This window comes from Syngnathus floridae, chromosome 2 (assembly GCF_059516105.1).
Source record: "Syngnathus floridae isolate MCC-2025c chromosome 2, RoL_Sflo_1.0, whole genome shotgun sequence".
NCBI classification, from domain to species: Eukaryota; Metazoa; Chordata; class Actinopteri; order Syngnathiformes; family Syngnathidae; genus Syngnathus; species Syngnathus floridae.
Window position 1 is genome coordinate 2,148,799 of NC_142414.1, and position 20,404 is coordinate 2,169,202.

Sequence of the window (20,404 nt, forward strand, 5' to 3'; positions counted from 1 at the left end):
TGCACACACGCACACACACACACACACACACACACACACACACACACACACACACACACACGGAGTCTCCCCGGGTAAGAGGCATTCAATTCAAGCCCTCGTCCCCTTCCAGATACTCAAACTGGGTATGCCTGTTATTTGACCTTGAAACTGAACTGATCTTCCTTGTCCAAACACAGTGTTCCCTTGTTTATTGAGAGGGTTACATCTGAAATCCGTGAAGTAAAGGTTGACTTTGTATAAATTATTTTTAGTTCAGTTGCCGGCATGGTGGTGCACTGGTTAGCACGTTGGCCTCACAGTTCAGAGGTGCAGGGTTCAATTCCAGCTCCAGCTGTCCTGAGTGGAGTTTGCATGTTCTCCCTATGACTGCGTGGATTTCCCGCGGGTGCTCTGGCTTCCTCACACAATTCAAAAACATGTATAGTGCGCCGATAGACTACACCAAATTGCCTGGCCACCATTATGGGGTGCACTGCGCTGACGGCTCATAGACTGCTGGGATACCCTCCACCACACCTCTGACTCTCATGAGGTTAAGTGGTTTGGAAGAATGAATTAGTTATTTCCCCTCCGTCAGTCATCACCTCATCGTGGTGGAGGGGCTTGCGTGCCCCTATGATTCTAGAAGCCATGTTGTCTGGGGCTTCATGCCCCTGGTAGGGTCACACATGGCAAAAGGGTCCTAGGTGAGGGGCCACACAAAGCACGGCTCAGAAGACCCCTTATGATGAATAAAATATATGGAGCTAGTTTTCCCTTGCCCGGACGTGGGTCACCGGGGCCCCCCTCTGAAGCCAGGCCTGGAGATGGGGCTCGAAGGCGAGCGGTTGGTGGCCGGGCCTTCGCCCATGGGGCCCGGCCGGGCACAGCCCGAAAAGAAAACGTCCTTCCCATTCGCTCACCACCTGTAGGAGGGGCCAAAGGGGTCGGGTCAAACCGAGCTGGGCGGCGGCCAAAGGCAGGGACCTTGGCGGTCCAATCCCCGGCTGCAGAAGCTGGCTCTTGGGACAAGGAATGTCACCTCTCTGGCTGGAAACGAGCCTGAGCTGGTGTGTGAGGCAGAAAAGTTCTGATTAGATATAGTGGGACTTGCCTCCACACATAGTTTGGGCTCTGTTGCAAGCCCTCTCGAGAGGGGCTGAACTCTCCTCCACTCTGGATTTGCCCACGGTGAGAGGTGTCGAGCAGGTGTGGTCACACTTATTATCCCCCGGCTGGGCGCCTGCACATTGGGGTTCACTCCGGTGAACGAGAGGGTAACCTCCCTCCGCCTTCGGGTGGGGGGACAGGTCCTGACTGTTGTTTGTGCCTTTGCATCGAACAGCAACTCTGAGTACCCACCCTTTTGGGGTCCTTAGAAGAAGTGCTGGAGAGCACTCCTTCTGGGGACTCTATTGGTCTACTGGGTGACTTCAATGCTCACGTGGGCAATGACAGTGAGACCTGAAAGGAGGTGATTGGGAGGAACAGCCCCCCCGATCTGAACCCGAGCGGTGTTCTATTATTCTATATCAATAATGAACACCATGTTCAAACATAAGGGTGTCCATGTGTGCACTTGGCACCAGGACACCCTAGGCCGCAGTACGATGATCGACTTTGTAGTTGTGTCATCGGATTTGTGGCCGCATGGTTTGAACACTTGGGTGAAGAGAGGGGCGGAGCTGTCAACTGATCACCACCTGGTGGTGGGTTGGCTCCGATGGTGGTGAAAGATGCCGGTCCGACCTGGCAGACCCAAACGCTCTGTGAGGGTCTGCTGGGAACGTCTAGCGGAATCCCATGTCAGGAAGAGCTTCAACTTCCACCTCCGGCAGAGCTATTCCCACGTCCCGGGGGAGGCGGGGGACATTGACTCTGAGTGGACCATGTTCCGTGCCTCCATTGTTGAGGTGGCCGACCGAAGCTGTGGCCGTAAGGTCGTCGGTGCCTGTCGTGGCGGAAATCCCCGAACCCACTGGTGGACACCGGAGGTAAGGGGTGCCGTCAAGCTGAAGAAGGAGTCCTATCGGGCCGTTTCGGCCTGTGGGACTCCGGAGGCAGCCGACAGGTTCCGGATGGCCAAGCGGAACAGAATGAGTTTCCTCCACAGGGTGTCCGGGCTCTCCCTTAGAGATAGGGTGAGAAGCTCAGTCATCTGAGGAGTGACTCGGAGTAGAGCAGCTTCTCCTCCACGTTGAGAGGAGCCAGATGGGGTGGCTCGGGCATCTCATCAGGATGCCTCCTGGACGCCTCCCTGGGGAGGTGTTTCGGACATGTCCCACAGGTAGGAGACCCCGTGGATGACCCAGGACGCGCTGGGGAGACTATGTCTCTTGGCTGGCCTGGGAACGTCTTGGGATCCCCGAGGATGAGCTGGATGATGTGGTTGGGGAGAGGGAAGTCAGGGAGTCCCTCCTAAAGCTGCTGCCCCCGCGACCTGACCCCGGATAACACGGATTTCCGTGTTTTTTCCCGTCAGGAGTATCATTTTCGTGAATCGTGTAGAGCCGTTAACAAAATTGTTTTTATATGGGGGGGCGGCTGGCAGCAGTATTGCGACAAGAGCCGCCTTATTTTCGGCAGCATTTTGGCACTACTTTCGTCACATAATTTGCCTACTCATTTGCCTAATTAACAAAAGTTTTAGCCAGTATGGTGAAAGTTTTAGAGAAAAAAGACAAGGATCGTGCCAGGGAAATAGACAAGTCGAACGGGATCTGCTTCAGATGGGCATGGCTCGAGAGCAGCGTTATCTTACAACTCGAAACACAAAGATGCTCTTAAAGCAATGCGACATTGAGTGCACGGCGCGCTGCGGTTGCGCAATCGGACTAAATTAAGCTCCGTGCGCACTGAGGTCCACTTAAATTTTGGAAAGAGAATCAGGACTTTAAAAATATTTTCTAAATTTCAGTTACGGCTCTGTCACAATAATGCGATCAGTGCGGTGCAGTTGCGCGGTCGGCGGTGCGCTGCAGTTGCGCGATCGGACAAAATTTAGCTCCCTTCGCACTTTGGTCCGCTTGAATTTTGGAAAGTACATCAGGAGTATTAAATTATTTTCTAAATTCCAGCGACGGCTCTGTCACAATAATGCAACAAGCGCGGTGTAGTTGCGCGGTCGGCGACGCGCTACGTTTGCGCGTTCTGCGGTGAGCTGCAGTTGCGCAATCTGACAAAAATGCGCAAATGAAAAAATGCTTATATATGTCTTGGATCGGAATACGTTTTTTTACATTATTTGTAATGGGAAAAATAGATTCGGAATTCAACTGATTCGCTTCTCGAACCGCCTTTTGGAACGGATTGTGGTCGAAAACCGAGGCTTGACTGTATTATATTCACCTTGGTAGCCTACCAAGCAGGAATATTTTTTTAACAAAATTGTTGAAATTGAGTGATTAAATTAATGGTTTTGGGGTTGCTATACTGCCAAAATCCAGGAGTTTCCAGGGAGCTTTTCCCCCTGAGCCCCCTCCGGGGCGTTGCCCTTGGCCGCCTGCGGCCCCCAATGGGGGCCTGTGGGCCCTGTGGCCCCCAATAGGGGCCTGTCGCCCCTGCAGCCCCCAAAGGGGGCCTGTGGCCCCTGGCCCACTGCGGCCCCCATTGGGGGGCCTGCGGCCCCTGGCCCCCCTTAGGCAAGTGGGGGCGGGCACAGGCATGTAGCCCCTAGACCCCTGCTACTTTTCAGTGTTTTTTTTATTTGCCGTTCTCATCCCTGGGATAAGCGGAAGATGGATGGATGGATGGATGGATGGATGGATGGATGGATGGATGGATGGATGGATGGATTAATTATTTTCGTTTTTACTTTATCTTATTTATTTGGGGGGATTATATACCTCGATTATGCCGTTACGACACATCCATCCACCCTGCCATAAACGCAAGGTTCCCTTTATTCTAAGTACTTGTAACAATTACTAAATTAAAGTTTTAAAATGCAAAATGAAGAATACTGAGCTGCAGATTATGAAAGGATGAACCCCGGCAGTGGGTGCGATGCCAGGGTGGGCGTGTGACCCCGGGAACATGCTTTTTTTTTGGCTGTACTAAATTGAAGGATAATTAGACATCCACGGCAGTAGGTGGGAGTGGCGGTATTATTGTAAGGGTGTGCGTAGGGAGTATTCGCTCTATAGAAGTGGTTCTTAACCTTGTTGGAGGTACCGAACACTACCAGTTTTATATGCACATTCATGAACCCTCCAGTGCGTCCTGGGTCATCCACGGGGTCTCTTGCCGGTGGGACATGCCCGGAACACCTCTCCAGGGAGGCGTCCAGGAAGCATTCTGATGAGATGCCCGAGCCACCTCATCTGGCTCTCAACGTGGAGGAGCAGCGGCTCTACTCCGAGTCTCTCCCAGATGACCGAGCTTCTTACCCTGTATCTAAGGGAGAGCCCGGACACCCTGCGGAGGAAACACATTTCGGCCGGTTGTATCCGCTTGTCCAATTCTCACTGTACGAATCCGACTTACTGCCGGAAATGCGGACCAAACTCTGGCATCGATGGTACAGGGACCGAACTGCCCTTATCACTTGGCTCAGCACCCCGTATTCCCGAAGCACCCTCCACAGAAGGGACACGGTCGAATGCCTTCTCCAAGTCCACAAAACACATGTGGACTGGTTGAGCGAACTCCCATGCCCCCTCGAGGATCCTGCCGAGGGTGTACAGCTGGTCCACTGTTCCACGGCCAGGACGAAAGCCACACCGCTCCTCCTGAATCTGAGGTTCGACCGCCCCATGGACACTCCTCTCCAGCACCCCTGAATAGACCTTACCAGGGAGGCTGAGGCGTTTGATTCCTCTGGAGTTGGAACACACCCTAAGGTCCCCCTTCTTAAAGAGGGAAACCACCACCCCAGTCTGCCAATCAAGAGGCACCGTTCCCGATGTCCACGCAATGTTGTAGAGGCGTGTCAGCTGCACAACATCCAGAGCCTTTACCTCAGTGACTTTGACCCCAGAGATTGGAGAGTCCACCTCAGAGTCTCCAGGCCCTGCTTCCACAATGGAAGGCGTGTCGGTGGAATTGAGGAGGTCTTCGAAGTATTCTCCCTACTGAAGCACGACGTCCCGAGTCGAGGTTAGGAGCACGCCATCTTCACTGTAAACAGTGTTGACAGCGTACTGCTTCCCCCTCCTGAGACGCTGGATGGTGGACCAGAATTTCCCCAAAGCCGTCCAGAAGTCATTCTCCATGGCCTCGCCAAACTCCTCCCACACCCAGGTTTTTGCCCGAGCAACTGCCGAAGCCGCATTCCGTTTGGCCATCCGGAACCTGTCGGCTGCCTCTGGAGTCCCACAGGCCAAATCTACCCGATAGGACTCCTTCTTCAGCTCGACGGCATCCCTTACTGCCGGTGTCCACCAGCGTGTTCGGGGGTTGCCGCCACGACAGGCACCGACCACCTTACGGCCACAGCTTCGGTCAGCTGCCTCAACAATGGAGGCACGGAACATGGTCCACTCGGACTCAATGTCCCCCGCCTCCTCCGGGATGTGGGAGAAGCTCTGCCGGAGGTGGGATTTTAAGCTTTTCCTGACAGCGGATTCTGCCAACACGTTCCCAGCAGACCCTCACAGTGCGTTTGGGTCTTTCAGGTCAGACCGGCATCTTCCCCCACCATCGGAGACAACCCACCACCAGCTCCGCCCCTCTCTTCACCCGAGTGTCCAAAACATGCGGCCGCAAATCCGATGACACGACTACAAAGTCGATCATCGAACTGCGGCCTAGGGTGTCCTGGTGCCAAGTGCACATATGGACACCCTTATGCTTGAACATGGTGTTCATTAAGGACAATCCATGTCTCGACAGAAGTCCAATAATAGAACACCGCTCGGGTTCCGATCAGGGAGGCCGTTCCTCCCAATCACGCCCTTCCAAGTCTCACTGTCATTGCCCACGTGAGCATTGAAGTCACCCAGCAGAACAATGGAGTCCCTAGAAGGAGCTCTCTCCAGCACTTCTTCCTTGCTTTGTCTGGCCCTTCACCTAGCACCTATTTTCGATGGGTGACCCAGCCAGGGGCAAAAAGCCCCAGACAACTTGGCTCCTAGGATCATTAGGACATGCAAACCCCTCCACCATGAAAAGGCGATGACTCACGGAGGGGAGCACAAATAATTGTATTCATTTTTGTTTTGTAGGTTAAAATGTTTTATATATTGTGGTTCTGAGTTAATGTTGTTGATTACTTTGAATTGAATATTATTTATTGCTGTTATTTAATATTATTTATGTTTATTACTATTTTATTGTATTTTTTAGCATAAAAAGGCAGTTGGTCAAGACTGTTTATAGTTTAAGTAAATATAGTTTATTTTTTAACTTTAGGAAAAGTGATGCACTTGGAATCTGATCTGTTACAGACGTAAAAACAATGTTATTAATAAAGTTATTCTTTGTTGTAAGTTGATCTTTCTTTTTTATTTATTTTCTGGCTTACTTTAACGTTAATAATGCGACCAGCGCGGTGCAGTTATGCGGTCGGCGACGCGCTACTGTTGCGCGTTCGGCGGTGCGCTGCAGTTGCGCGATCGAACAAAATTAAGTACCCTGCGCACTTAGGTCCACTTAAATTTTGGAAAGTACATCAGGACTTTAAAGATATTTTCTAAATTTCAGCGACGGCTCTGTCACAATAATGCAACCAGCGCGGTACAGTTGCGCGGTGGGCGACGCGCTACGGTTGCCCGTTCGGCGGTGCGCTGCATTTGCGCAAATGAAAATATGCTTAAAAAAGGCAGGTTTTTTTTTTTGTCTTTAAACGGATTAAAACATTTCCCATTATTTATAATGGGAAAAATAGATTCGGAATTCGACCAATTTGCTTCTTGAACCGCCTTCTGGAACAGATTGTGGTCAAAAACCAAGGTTTGACTGTATTTTTGCTATTCTTGTGAAATCACACTTACATGTGAACTGAAAATGACAATAATAACACAGTGAAAGCCAAATTGAGCAAATTGGCTATTCGAGAAGTGTGTTTCAAACTGGTAGCCCTTTGCCTTAATCAGTACCCAGGAAGTAGCTCTCGGTTTAAGAAAGGTTGGTGACCCCTGTCTTGTACAGTACGTCCGTAAACAGCTGGTCCAGCTCAGTGTGTCATGTTCAGCACAGTGGACAAGGTTGCTGCATTAATCTACAGTCGTGTGGATCTAAGTGACATACAATACAATACATCTTCATTTACGTGTAAAGCACTTTCACAACACAGCTGTCGGTGTAACAAAGCATGAGAGACTTTGCTGTGACTTTGCAGATGGTGTGGTCGGATACTCACAGGGTGGGCTGTGCCGCCCACCTGTGTAACAAAATGGAGGGTCTGGCGTGGGAAAAGATCTCTTTCCTGGTGTGCAACTACTACCCAGCGTCAGTGCAAATTTCTCTAGATTAATAGAGTTAATGATAATAGTAACAGCACTGCTACCTAATGACGGTGCTAGCGCTGCTTTTTCATCATTACTATTACTATTAATATTGCTAACAGTACAGTTGTTCACCATTAGTGGTACTTTCTTTTTCTTACCACACCTAATGCTAATGTTAAGAGTAGTGAGATCAGTGTTTGCAATGTGCTTCCACTGAAGTGTGTGTGTGTGTGTGTGTGTGTGTGTGTGTGTGTGTGTGTGTGTGTGTGTGTGTGTGTGCGTGCGTGCGTGTGCGTGTGTGCGCGCGCGCGTGCGTGCGCAGTGGAAACTACGAATCTGAGCGTCCTTATGTGGAAGGAGACTCTTGCTCCCGATGTCCGGAAGAACTACAAACATGTGAAAACAACCTTTGTGGTATGACATTTTTCTAATTACTTTACTGCTAATACACATTCCCCTACGCACGTACGCACACGCACGCACACGCACAATTTTTAAATACAGTTTATTTTTATTACATTACATACTACATATGTAATTTGACTATGCTATACAGTTTTGGGCTGCATTACTTATTACACTGTTTTCCTGTTTTGCAAGAGACATTATTTGACCAAATTTAAAACGACTTGATTGAGTTACATTACATATTACATACACTATGATGCAACATTACACACTTCATTATTTGAATTTGTATAATACATTGACATTACATTGTCTGACAGGACCAGACACTACAATTGCCTACATTATACAGATTTTTTACATTATAGTACATAAACATGCCAATATTTAACCACGTTACATTAATTTGTTTTTGTTTTATTTATTTCATATGTAATGCTGTGCAGTCACCACAAATGCTTTGATAATGTTTGAGATTGTGAACAATTATAAGGGGCGTCTTAAAACCTTTTTCACTACTATATATGCAGTAAGTCAGATCAGGCGTAGTATCCAATTAGTAACTTATTTATTTATGAATAAATACATAAATAAAGATTGATTGATTATGTTGTTACATACAGTACAAACTGTTGTTGAGTTCTCATAATTGTATATTTCCACTACAGAGAATGTATTGAGCACTGGATGGTGCTGCTGTTACATGTTATTAGACATTGGTTATAAATGTCTTTAGGCTATATATATTTAATAACTTATCACCTGTTGTAATATGCACCTTAAAATAAAACTTTACTATAAAAGTCTTATATTGCATGAAACTAAGATTCATACATATAAACATAAAAAAAGGGAAGAACAAAATGTTAGGGGAAGGGGGGGGGACCTGTTGTGTTCTTTGATGAGATCCTTGCTCAATGAAATATGTCACAATATGTCAGCTAAAGTCTGTTCAAGGCACAAAAAATAATGGTAAAAGCTATTAAGATATTATCTTTGGGTGTGGTTTGTAGTTCCTGACATGGATGACAGTGACGGTGGAGAGGAGGAAGAGGAGGAAGATGCTGCAACAACAGAGTCATTCTACCAGATCACCAAAACCAGCACAACAGGCAGACATATGCCTCAGTCCATAATTCCCACTCTTCTTCCTCCTCTTCTGACATTCAAGCCCAACTTCACCCCTGGTGATAAAGAGGATGAGGAAAAGGGTGTACTTGTTCAACCTCTCGCAACAACAGAGTCTCACCACGACAGGGATATTACCACCAGAACTAGCAGGACCACCCATTTGTCAATGACCCCAACTTTTCCTCTTGTGACACCCATGCCCAAATTGTTCTCAGGTGAGGAAGAAGAGGAGAAGGAGGGTGTGCTTGTTCTTTCCCTTGCAACAACAGAGTCATACCACCAAGCGGACATCAGTAGCAGCCCAGGGGAAAGCAGCTATAAAGAAGGAGGAGGATTCAAAGACAGGACAGGACAACGTGAAACAAGACTTGAGGGCCTGCCAATCATAACAATACCTCAAAAAGAGATTACGAGTGAGGCATCCTCACTATCTTCACCTACGGTCATGCTTGCCTCTTTACTCTTCTTTAACTTCATCCTCATGCTACCATTGTGAGAAACAGGACAACACACACGCACACCAGCTCACATGTACAAACACACATCTCTATCAGTTTGTAAAAAAACACTAATCATGAAAATGCTGTGGATGTGGGGATGTGTGTACATTTACAGTATCGGAAATATATTTCAGTATATTAAGTACAATATTTACACACAGCATGGTCACCACCTCCTTTGAGAGGTTCTGGTTTCAAAAATCAACTCATACTCTGCTGTGAGTTTTTAGCTTTTATGACTAACTCGATGATATTGAGCAATGGATGCAAACAAACCTGATGAGATAACTAGGCGAGAGTGACGATTGTTAGTTTTCTTTAGTCTGCTGCTAAATGTAAATCCTTCAAGGTGTCCCTTTAATGAACTCAAGTGACACGAGGACATTTTTGAAAATTGTATGTATTTGTTTTGAGTTTGACGAGCCTTCTTTGAGGTTTAAAGTTGCAAACAGGTAGTATAAACACCTCATAGCTATCATACTGTAGCTACCAGCACAGCTAAGAACAATAGTTGTATATAAACAAAATAAAGTTTCTTTTTTTCATAAAATGTGTTGTCACGCCCGTACCAGAGCACGCTCGGCCGTCAACTTCCCTCAGCCACACCCCTTCATTACCGTTATGTCTGTCACCTGCTCCCTCTGTTACCTTGCGTATTTAAGCCCTGCCTGTGTGTTTCTCCCTGTCGATGTCTACTGTTGTCTCCCGTCTGTGTCCGTGCCATGTGTTCCTGTCCTGCTTGTGTATGTGTGCGTGTGTGTGTGTGTATGTATATGTATATATATGTAGTGTGTATGTAGAGAGAGAGAGAGAGAGAGAGAGAGAGAGAGAGAGAGAGAGAGGAGAGGAGAGGAGGAGAGAGAGAGAGAGAGAGAGAGAGAGAGAGAGAGAGAGAGAGAGAGAGAGAGAGAGAGAGAGAGAGAGAGAGAGAGAGAGAGAGAGAGAGAGAGAGAGAGAGAGGAGAGAGAGAGAGAGAGAGAGAGAGAGAGGAGAGAGAGAGAGAGAGAGAGAGAGAGAGTGAGAGAGAGAGAGAGAGAGAGAGAGAGAGAGGAGATGAGAGAGAGAGAGAGAGATGGATTTTGTCCACAATTTAAGGAGCGCTAGCATCTGCATCTGCCTCACGGCAAAAGCCATTGCCAATCACCTGTTATCCAATTTACTCACTGCGTGCTCGTTTGATTTCTTCAGATTTAGGAAAATGCTAAGACACTGAAGCAGAAATTAGACTTACACAGGTTGGTTGAGTTCAATCACAATTCTTGTTCAGAAAGCTCTGTTTTCAGGAAAGTACAATACAGCGCTGGGCCCTTCAAGAGCAGAAAGTCTCCATTCAGAAAAGGCAACATTCAAGGTTCTTTGGTCAGCTTATATTCATTTGCACATGCCAGTGTGGGCCGAGTTTGATGGGTGATGAGTCAGGGGGTGTGGCAAGTTCGCAGGAGATTCTGATTCCATGGGAGTGGTGCTGGTTATGGGCGGTGTGTGTGGGGGCTGTTGTCTTCCATCCCGTCTTTCGGCCTTGGCGATCATCTTTGGCCGAGTCCTTGGCTGGCTCCCTCTGGTACCTGCTCGTTTTTATCTCCACGTGACCTTCCTGTGAACATTCTCCTCCATTCTTGCACATACACTGTCGCACCTCATTCTTTCATCATTCTTTCAATTTTGTCATTTTGTACGAAATTGTGTGAGCTTTTGGCTGTGACATCATTAATCTATTACTGTTCCCTGACTATGCAAAGTTTGTTCTTTTGATACTCCATGTCTTTGCTTACGTCATTATATTCTCAGTTTAATCATGCTTCCAACCGTATCTTTTCTTTGTTAGGAAAAATATTTCCCTCTGTGCAGAGCGTTTAGTAGTAATCGAAAAGCTGGCGTCTCAGTAGTAATCGAAAAGCTGGCGTCTCGCATTAGGCGACATATGATGTTTAGTCAAAACACAAGATATAATCAAGTACTGAACGGTCAAGACGACTCTGGCCGTGTCCATGATTTAGAGGAAAAACATCACGCATGCATTACACAGTTCCTTAAGGGCCATTAAGCTATTTAGGCAATATATCAAAAGACATTTGTTATTTCAAAGTGCTCAGAAATACATTTCAGATCATGAAGTTATAAAAACCTTTGTCATTACCACCTATCAAAAATGTCTAGTTATGTCTTCTTTATTGATTTGGTGTGTAGGTATAATTATAAGCTTAAAGTGTTTCTTTTATTGATTTAATATGTGAATATACTTTTCTGCTTATGTACTTTATTCAATGAGGTTTGAGCATATCTGTTTTTGTAGCTAGGCAGAACTTTTTGTATTTCGACCTCATTCCTTCAATATATACGTATATATATGTATATATATGTATATGTACTATGTATATATGTATATGTATATATGTATATGTATATATATATATATATATATATATATATATATATATATATATATATATATATATATATATATATATATATATATATATATCGAGGGGTGGCTCCAACATTATATATATATATATATATATATATATATATATATATATATATATATATATATATATATATATATATATATATATATAATGTTGGAGCCACCCCTCGATTAAAGATTATGTATGCCACGATATTTGAGAATTTTCTCAAATTCTTACTTAGTTGATGATGAACCTTCCCCGTACTACGGAAGAGGATTAGGGCCAGTGAAGAAAAAAAAAAAAGAGGGGTGACAGGATTCTGACTTTTTTTCTCAGAATTCTGACTTTATTCTCAGAATTCTGACTTTAAAGTCTACAATAAGAGTTCTGACTTTAAAGTCGGAATTCTGACTTTAAAGTCGGAATTCTGAGAATAAAGTCAGAATTCTGAGTTTAAAGTCAGAATTCCCAATTTCTGCATTGAACCTTAAATTTAACTCAATGCACTGATCACACTGTTGTTTAATAGTAGTGATTCTACGTGCCACAATTCAAGGTTACATCATTTGAAGTATAATCATACACACACGCACGTCTTTATTTACTCACTGGATGAGACTTGTTTAGTGAAGTTACACCTGACATTGTAACAGGAGTGAGAACATTATTATTAAAAACAACTTTCTACAATAAGCATACTGTCATAAAGTCATTTTTTCAAAATGCCCACTGTTGTGTTTGACAAATTGTAATTGTTTTTACTTTGTTGTGCAGATAAAGTGACTGATGGAGGGTGCAACTCAACCAGTGCCTGAAAAGCCGGATTTGGATGACTTAATCAAGCTATGCTTTAGACTTCCATTCAGCAACAAGGAAATACTTGCTGTTGTAGCACATAATGCTCAGACTATTATAAGTATTCGGACTCTGAAGAGAACTTGTAAAAGACTTGGTCTGTTCCGAAGAAATAATCAGTCGGACCTGGGAGATGTGTTGGCTTTTGTCCAGCATGAAATCCTGACTTGTGGCCAGATGCCAGGTTATCGCTGGCTTCATCTACGTGCGATTCAAAAAGGATTTGTTGTCTCACAAGATACAATAAGACAAATTATAAAATTGGTTGACCCAGTCGGCGTGGAATTAAGAAGAGCACGACGCCTTAGAAGATGCCAGTACAGCTGTCGAGGCCCAAATGCTCTTTGGCACATGGATGGCTATGATAAATTAAAACCCTATGGGATTTGCATCAATGGTTGTATTGATGGGTTTACCCGGTATGTGTTATGGGCAGAGGCCTATGCCACAAACAATGATCCCAAGGTGATTGCAAGTTATTTCATCAAAACAGTTTCACGCATTGGTGGATGTCCAGAAAGGATCCGTCCAGACAGGGGCACAGAAAATGGTTGTGTTGAACAGATGCAAGTGTTTTTGCGACAAAACCACTCTGACAATTTTGCTGGGGAGAAAAGTTTTCTTTTCGGGAGAAGTACTGCCGATCAGCGCATTGAAAGGTGGTGGTCCATCCTTCGCAAACAGAGCGCACAGTTCTGGATTAATTTATTTCAAACTTTTCAGGAGGATGGTCACTACACAGGAGATTTTCTGGATAAACATCTTATCCAGTTCTGCTTTCTTAATCTTGTGCAGGTAAAATATTTTATCTCCCCATCATGTTTTTGAATTTGAAATGAATAAATGAGTAGTAAAAAATAACAAGTACTTAAATACTTAACTATGCTGCTCTTGTGCAGGATGAGCTGGATGAAGTTGTGAACACATGGAACTCACACAAAATAAGACCAAGGTCGAATGGTGATACACCTTCAGGCCGGCCAGTCGTCATGTATTCATTCCCTGCCATGCACAGTGCCGAGGATCGACTGAAACCCACTGGAATGCATGTATGGAAGAGTACACTCCAAAATTCCAGTTTCCTTGCGATGAAACTGTATTTGAACTGTTGTCTGCTAATGGAGGAAAATGAATGGCACGCTCCATCAGATCCATTGCATGCAAGTGACTTGTATCTTATGTTGAGAGAGGAATTACTGAAGATTGTTTGACAAGCGTATTGATGTAATGAACATATAAACTCCTCAGAAAATAATTTTTTAGATTTTTTTTAATCAGTAGTCTGTATACTCAGTTACTAAGTTTTTTTAGTCTTACAATGCCTTCTTGACCTTTAAATATTCCTTAATGACCCAAATTTTCCAGAATAATTCTTTGCAGAATTGAATTTTTTTTAAACTATGCTTACCTGATCTATGGTTATTCTTTTCCATTTGTCCATCCATCCATTCATTTTCTGAACCGCTTAGTCCCCACGGGGGTCGCGGGCGTGCTGGAGCCTATCCCAGCCGTCATCGGGCAGTAGGCGGGGGACACCTTGAACCGGTTGCCAGCCAAAACCGGTTTCCATTTGTGACTAACAAAAACAAAGATGTTACATTTTGCTTGAAATGTCCTGAAATTGACTGCTTAAACATGTATTAATGTATTACTTGTATATTAAAAATGTTGTCTTTTCATAGAAGGCATCTGTACAACATTATAATACTTTATTTTTATATACCAACATTCAGGTGCAGTCAGGAAATACATAGTGGATGAAGAGTGAGTTTATTGAATGCAATAAAATATTACTACTGTTTTTTACAGAAGCATTCACTTAATACTATGTAGCTGCTGAAAACAACCATCCGATGGTTATGCATAACATCTTGGGTCGTTTTAATAAAGCCCTAGGATTTTTATATAACTGGAACATAATACCAAATGCAAGCTGTTTCTATAAAATTCTAAAAACAGTGAAGGAACGAATACAAAGTTTGTTTCTATTTGACCAATAAGAACAGTTAACAAAATATGTTGTGTTGATGCAACTTACAACGGATAATTATGTTATGGTTATTGACAGAATTAAACAATATCCATGACCCAGATATTGCTTTTGAGAACGGCATTGAATTCTGATCGGAAGTCTGGGAAATTTTCATAGCTGTCAGCAATGTACAAAACATTTCCACACGTGAGCCCCAATGGTCTTCTACTAAACTCTGTCATTTGTTGAAACTCTACAAGGATGGTGTCGGTGACAATAAGATCAGATCCTGTGCAAAACCGGAGAAATTTCTGAAGCTTGAGTTCATCCAACTCTCTGATGAACCTTTTCAGATGATTTACCACTTCCTTCTGCTTTGAGGTTAAATCATTTGGAAATTTCAGCAGTTGGCAGACCTTTTTGGAAGTAGGTTGCAAGTCAGAGCACAACTTGTTAAGTGCGTCAGGACTTATGAAGTAATGCCTAAAAGTAACCTCCCTCCAGCAGTCAATAACAAACATGGGCTTTTGGACAAGCTCTTTGTGCGCTATTTTCTGCAGTATTGTGGGAAAGGTTTCAGGTGTGATTCTCTTTCTACACCCATAGCTGTCAAGAACTTCCACAAGATCGTCTTGGTCCACAGTCCTTCATTGCGTCCATCAAAACATCACGCTCCTGGCTGCTCACAAACTGCAGAAAGTGGGCCCTTGGATCACTGTAGACACAGTTGAAAAGCACTTGCTCGAGGAAAGGAAATGCAAGTTTGTTTGGGAAATAGCAACAATCTTGGTAACCTTTTATAAGTATTCCCCCAACTGCTTTCCACTTTGCTGCAGAAAAATCATGACGGACAAATGGCACTTTAATTGATGTACCAAGGGTGCATTGGTCATAGAATTCCTGCCAGAAACAGGTGAGAACATCTCTCAGTACTCCAGACCCAACACCTGCTTCTTATCTATCATCTGGGAGTATGCGTTTCACACTGAGTGGTTTGTTCAATATTTCTTCTTTACAAAATGCTCTTATATCATTCAATGTGTCAGTGGAGTGGACAGTTATAGTCAACACATCCTGTGGATCAGGTAGATTGAGGGGCATAGCAGGACCATCGTAGATCATTGTGACTTCTGTATCTTCCTCTGTGTCATGTGGGACCAAAGGTAATTTCTGAATCAACAGAAATGTTGAATGGGTGGTAGACTTCATTTGAATAAACAGAGACCGTGTCACTTTCCGCGGCATTGTATTCACTGCCATTGTCTGACGTAACTTCCTCGTGTGTGTGGACATCATCTTGGTTGTCTTTTGGTCTTGTTGCAATGTAAAAACGCAACAATGTTAGGTTTGCAGCCTCGTACATATAGCCGATGGAATGGCAGGTGTCATCAATGAGGCAGTTTTGTTTGAAATCCCAAACCTCAAACTCAAACTCCAATTGTGATCCTTTGGGAGAAATTCCATCTGGGAAAAATAGTATTTTTCCTTCCTTGAGAATGTCTTTCAACCCAGCTTCTGTGGACATTTGAAGTTTTCTGGTACCCGCTCCCTGCTTCTCCCTCACCTGTTTGGTCATCTTTCCATCACTGTGTATCCATCCGATCACAATATTTCTTGTTGTTATCTGCTTCTTTGTCTCTTGTGGTTGTGTCTTTGAGGTGGTGTCCTCTTTGTCACTGTCTTTCCTGAGTTTCATTTTTTGACGTAGTTTTTCTAAAAGTCCGTTTTTTCTTTTGGATGTAGGCTGTTTCGTCTTGCAAAAATTAAAGAGTGCAATGCGGTCTCCATAGCGAGGGATGTAATTGGCAAGAGTGGCATCGTCCATCAGTGCGATGACATCACTGTCAATCTGCACGATGATAGAAAAGAAAAATTCGTCACACAGAATCACTTAATTTGAAAGAATGAAGCACAAATATAATACTTATTGTAAATCAAATCCACACTCGACAAACATGTTGCAACTGTTTAATCTTTAAGAATTTATTAAGCCACATTTATACCTGAAGTCTATGTGTTTTTTTTATTTCATTTTATACACTATTTCAATCATCAGTTGACTTAATGTGAGTGTGTACATACTTAAAATGAGCTAGCGTTGGATTGTGGTATGGAGTCAGCAAGGCATACACGTAAAGAAGCATAATGCGTATTTTTGTACATTCAGTAGTCAGTTTCATTAAACCGATGACGTAATGTATATATATATATATATATATATATATATATATATATATATATATATATACATACATACATATATATATATATATATATATATATATATATATATATATATATATATATATATATATATATATATATATATATATATATATACATACATATATATATATATATATATATATATATATATATATATATATATATACATACATATATATTTATATACATATATATATATATATGTATATATATATATATATATATATATACATACATATATATATATATATATATATATACATTACGTCATCGGTTTAATGAAACTGACTACTGAATGTACAAAAATACGCATTATGCTTCTTTACGTGTAAATGCGGCGCATCCAGTCAAGAGCTATCAATTAGCAAAGGAGCTACATGCTACGCGGAGACAGTTATATACGCAACAGTCACCAAAATGAACACAATGCGTTATTTACTCACCCCCTGCTCCTCCAAGAGTGAAATGATGTCCTCCGGCAATCCTCTGGCACGCAAAAAGTCACTCGTTGACGACATAATAAAGTTAAAGTCCCAATGATCATCGTCACACACACATCTGGGTGTGGTGAAATTTGTCCTCTGCATTTAACCCATCCCCATGTGATTTTGATCCATCCCCTGGGGGAGAGGGGAGCAGCGAGCAGCAGCGGTGCCGCGCTCGGGAATCATTTGGTGATCTAACCCCCCAATTCCAACCTTTAATGCTGAGTGCCAAGCAGGGAGGCAATGGGTCCCATTTTTATAGTCTTTGGTATGACCCGGCCGGGGTTTGAACCCACAACCTTCCAGTCTCAGGGTGGACACTCAACTACTAGGCCACTGAGCTGGTATGACCTCTCTGGTCAATACCACACCACGCTGACTTTCCCTCCGCCCCCCACGCCATAAAGTCAGAATTCTGACTTTATTCTCAGAATTCTGACTTTAAAGTCGGAATTATGACTTTAAAGTCAGAAAAAACTCAGAATTCTGAGTTTGAAGTCAGAAATTGGTAATTCTGACTTTAAAGTCAGAATTCTGACTTTATTCTCATAATTTTGACTTTAAAGTGGGAATTCTGACTTTAAAGTCAGAATTCTGGGAATAAAGTCAGAATTTTGAGAAAAAAAGTCAGAATCCTGTCAGCTCTCGTTTTGCTTTTTTCTTCACTGGCCCTAATCCTCTTCCATACTGTACACATATAGCGATAAATGTTATTTCAAAATTCTTAGTTATTAAATAAACAAAATATAAAAGCTAAGCAGTTTTCGAGAATGGAGAGCGGACGTCGTCGTTGTTGCACAACCGTGGAGTAATCGTTTCTGTGATTGGTTGACACTCATTATTTTTGCAGGCATAATCCAATCAGCTAAGGTGTAAATGTCAAGTGACGTCACTTCATGTCCTCCTTTCCTTTCGTTAAGTACTTCTGAATGTGAAACTAACATTGAGAGAGAAACTGGTTAGTTAAGACAAGTCAGATTTATCTATATAACCCTTACTCACAGATATTCCTCAAAAGACTTCGCATGATAGTTTAATTCTAATCAGAGTGTCTGAGTGTCCCGAAACAAAATGCTGACGCTGATTTTAAATGTCTGTTTGACCTATAAAAGCTTACACAGTATGGTTTACGGTGCCTTGTAATTTGCAGAAAAGATTCCACCTGTTGCTGAACCCAACTCTTAATTCATATACATTACAAGGTATTTAATATTACACATTATATTATTACAGTATTATTATAGTATTACTATGATAAAAAAAAACGTGATGTGGTAGCAAAAAATTAAGAGCAGCTTCTGAATCTACATGAAATATATGTTGAAATTTTACTTCCATCTCTGATTTAAAAATTATGTAAAAAAAATGATGACCATTGTTATCTTTCAAATCATGACCAAAAGAACTATGGTCTTGTAAAATATGAGATAGGAGCCGGATAAGAGAAGAGCGACTAGGAAGAAAGAGAAAAGCCAGAATGGATGTATTCAGCGGTGAAGGTCTTGGCCAATCACATTGTGTGGCAACCATCTATGCTTTGTGATTGGATGCTGGTCAAAGGCAGAGAGCGAGAGAAATGGAGAGAGGAAGAGGAAGAAGAAACTCTTCACCATTTCATCTATTTTCCCTACGATGGAATGCCTTACACGCGGATCCATCATGGCGCCTGCCTTTTCCCACCAGGAGGAGCAAGACTGAGGAGCCGACGTTGTGGATTCTTCCTGTCATTCTCCGCTGTCCACTTTCTCCCCCACCTTGCCATCCTCGCCTTCCTGACAGCACGTAAAACCTGGCCTGCAGCAAACATGGGGTGTCACTTCACTAGGACCAAGGTGAGTGACCTTTTCCAGGGAGAAAATCAAGTCAAAGACATTTTTCTTTGGATACTTGTTTATTTGTGCTTACTATGGAAACAAGGTTCAAAATATTGTGCTGAAACTGGTTGTGGTTATCTGCTATGACAACATCTGAGGAAACCTTTTTCTAAGTCGCTTTGGTATCTTTCTCAGATCAGCATTTAAAATCTCAAAATTAATTGTTCAATTTTCACATCATTGTGTCAATTTTGCATATCAAAAAATGTTTATCATTTTTTTAATACAATTTGCTTGGTATGTCTATACAAATGATCATGTACAATCCTCACCTGTTTAGTACATTATTATTCGTCATGTTGATCAAAATGTTCAGTAGCATAATTGGTCTCTTGAATCATCTCATCAAGAGATGAGATGATAAATATATATATTTATATATATAAATATTATAAATATATATTATAAATATATAAATATTTATATTTATTAATATAAAAATATATGATAAATATAGACTATGGGCAGAAACAGGGATGGGCAGCCAAACTCTGAGTGGGGAAAAATAAAAAAATTAGACGAAATAAAATACAAAATAAAATGCTCCGTGAGTCATCACCTTATCATGGTGGAGGGGTTTGCGTGCCCCTATGATCCTAGGAGCCATGTTGTCGGGGGCTTCATGCCCCTGGTAGGGTCACCCATGGCAAACGGGTCCTAGGTGATGGGCCAGACAAAGCACGGCTCACAGAAGCCCCTTATGATGAGTAAAATAAATGGACTTTGTTTTCCCTTGCCCGGACGCGGGTCACCGGGGCCCCCCTCTAGAGCCAGGCCTGGAGGCGGGGCTCGAAGGCGAGCGTCTGGTGGCCAGGCCTTCGCCCATGGGGCCCGGCCGGGCATAGCCCAAAATGGAAACGTGGGTCTTCCCATGGGCTCACCACCTGTGGGAGGGGCCGAAGGGGTTGGGTGCAATGTGAGCTGGGCGGCAGCCAAAGGCAGGGACCTTGGCGGTCTGATCCCCGGCTGCAGAAGCTGGCTCTTGGGACATGGAATGTCACCTCTCTGGCTGGAAAGGAGCCCGAGCTGGTGTGCGAGGCAGAAAAATTCCGACTAGACATAGTCGGACTTGCCTGCACGCACAGTTTGGGTTCCAGTACAAGCCCTCTCGAGAGGGGCTGGACTTTCTTCCACTCTGGAGTTGCCCACGGTGAGAGGCTTCGAGCAGGTGT

General features: G+C 43.4%; 4 protein-coding genes and 1 pseudogene across 4 annotated transcripts in view; 3 read left to right on the forward strand and 2 right to left on the reverse strand.

The window, feature by feature from the left end:
• Nucleotides 1-10,167, forward strand: part of LOC148401268 (uncharacterized) — a 29,244-nt gene extending 19,077 nt beyond the window's left edge. The window contains exons 4-6 of the mRNA XM_088362969.1: nt 7,262-7,371; nt 7,693-7,784; nt 8,792-10,167. Of these exons, the coding sequence (XP_088219095.1) occupies nt 7,262-7,371; nt 7,693-7,784; nt 8,792-9,405 (816 nt within the window). The 3' untranslated portion in view covers nt 9,406-10,167. The remainder of the gene's footprint in view (nt 1-7,261; nt 7,372-7,692; nt 7,785-8,791) is intronic.
• A 1,842-nt stretch (nt 10,168-12,009) lies between these two features.
• Nucleotides 12,010-14,521, forward strand: LOC148401270 (uncharacterized). Its single transcript, XM_088368737.1, has 2 exons — nt 12,010-13,470; nt 13,575-14,521. Exons 1-2 carry the CDS (start codon nt 12,607-12,609, stop codon nt 13,884-13,886), a joined length of 1,176 nt encoding a protein of 391 aa, XP_088224863.1. The 5' UTR covers nt 12,010-12,606; the 3' UTR covers nt 13,887-14,521.
• Nucleotides 14,522-14,745: 224 nt separating this feature from the next.
• Nucleotides 14,746-15,769, reverse strand: LOC148401271 (uncharacterized; annotated as a pseudogene).
• On the reverse strand, nt 15,556-17,698 carry LOC148401272 (uncharacterized). The gene is made up of 2 exons (XM_088369219.1): nt 17,317-17,698; nt 15,556-16,496 (listed from the first exon to the last, which is right to left on the reverse strand). Exons 1-2 carry the CDS (start codon nt 17,458-17,460, stop codon nt 15,795-15,797), a joined length of 846 nt encoding a protein of 281 aa, XP_088225345.1. The 5' UTR covers nt 17,461-17,698; the 3' UTR covers nt 15,556-15,794.
• Nucleotides 17,699-18,940: 1,242 nt separating this feature from the next.
• The window catches only part of LOC148401273 (uncharacterized), a 115,034-nt gene continuing 113,570 nt past the window's right edge, over nt 18,941-20,404 (forward strand). Inside the window, exon 1 of the mRNA XM_088368856.1 lies at nt 18,941-19,190. Coding sequence (XP_088224982.1) covers nt 18,996-19,190 — 195 coding nt within the window. The 5' untranslated portion in view covers nt 18,941-18,995. The remainder of the gene's footprint in view (nt 19,191-20,404) is intronic.

Excerpts from the sequence above, each read along its gene's own strand:
- LOC148401270 (XM_088368737.1), top strand. The coding sequence starts at position 12,607 with ATGGAGGGTGCAACTCAACCAGTGCCTGAAAAGCCGGATTTGGATGAC. Across the intron at positions 13,471-13,574 it reads GCTTTCTTAATCTTGTGCAG|GATGAGCTGGATGAAGTTGT; the intron begins GTAAAATATTTT and ends GCTCTTGTGCAG.
- LOC148401272 (XM_088369219.1), bottom strand. The coding sequence starts at position 17,460 with ATGCAGAGGACAAATTTCACCACACCCAGATGTGTGTGTGACGATGAT. Across the intron at positions 16,497-17,316 it reads CACTCTTGGAGGAGCAGGGG|ATTGACAGTGATGTCATCGC; the intron begins GTGAGTAAATAA and ends ATCATCGTGCAG.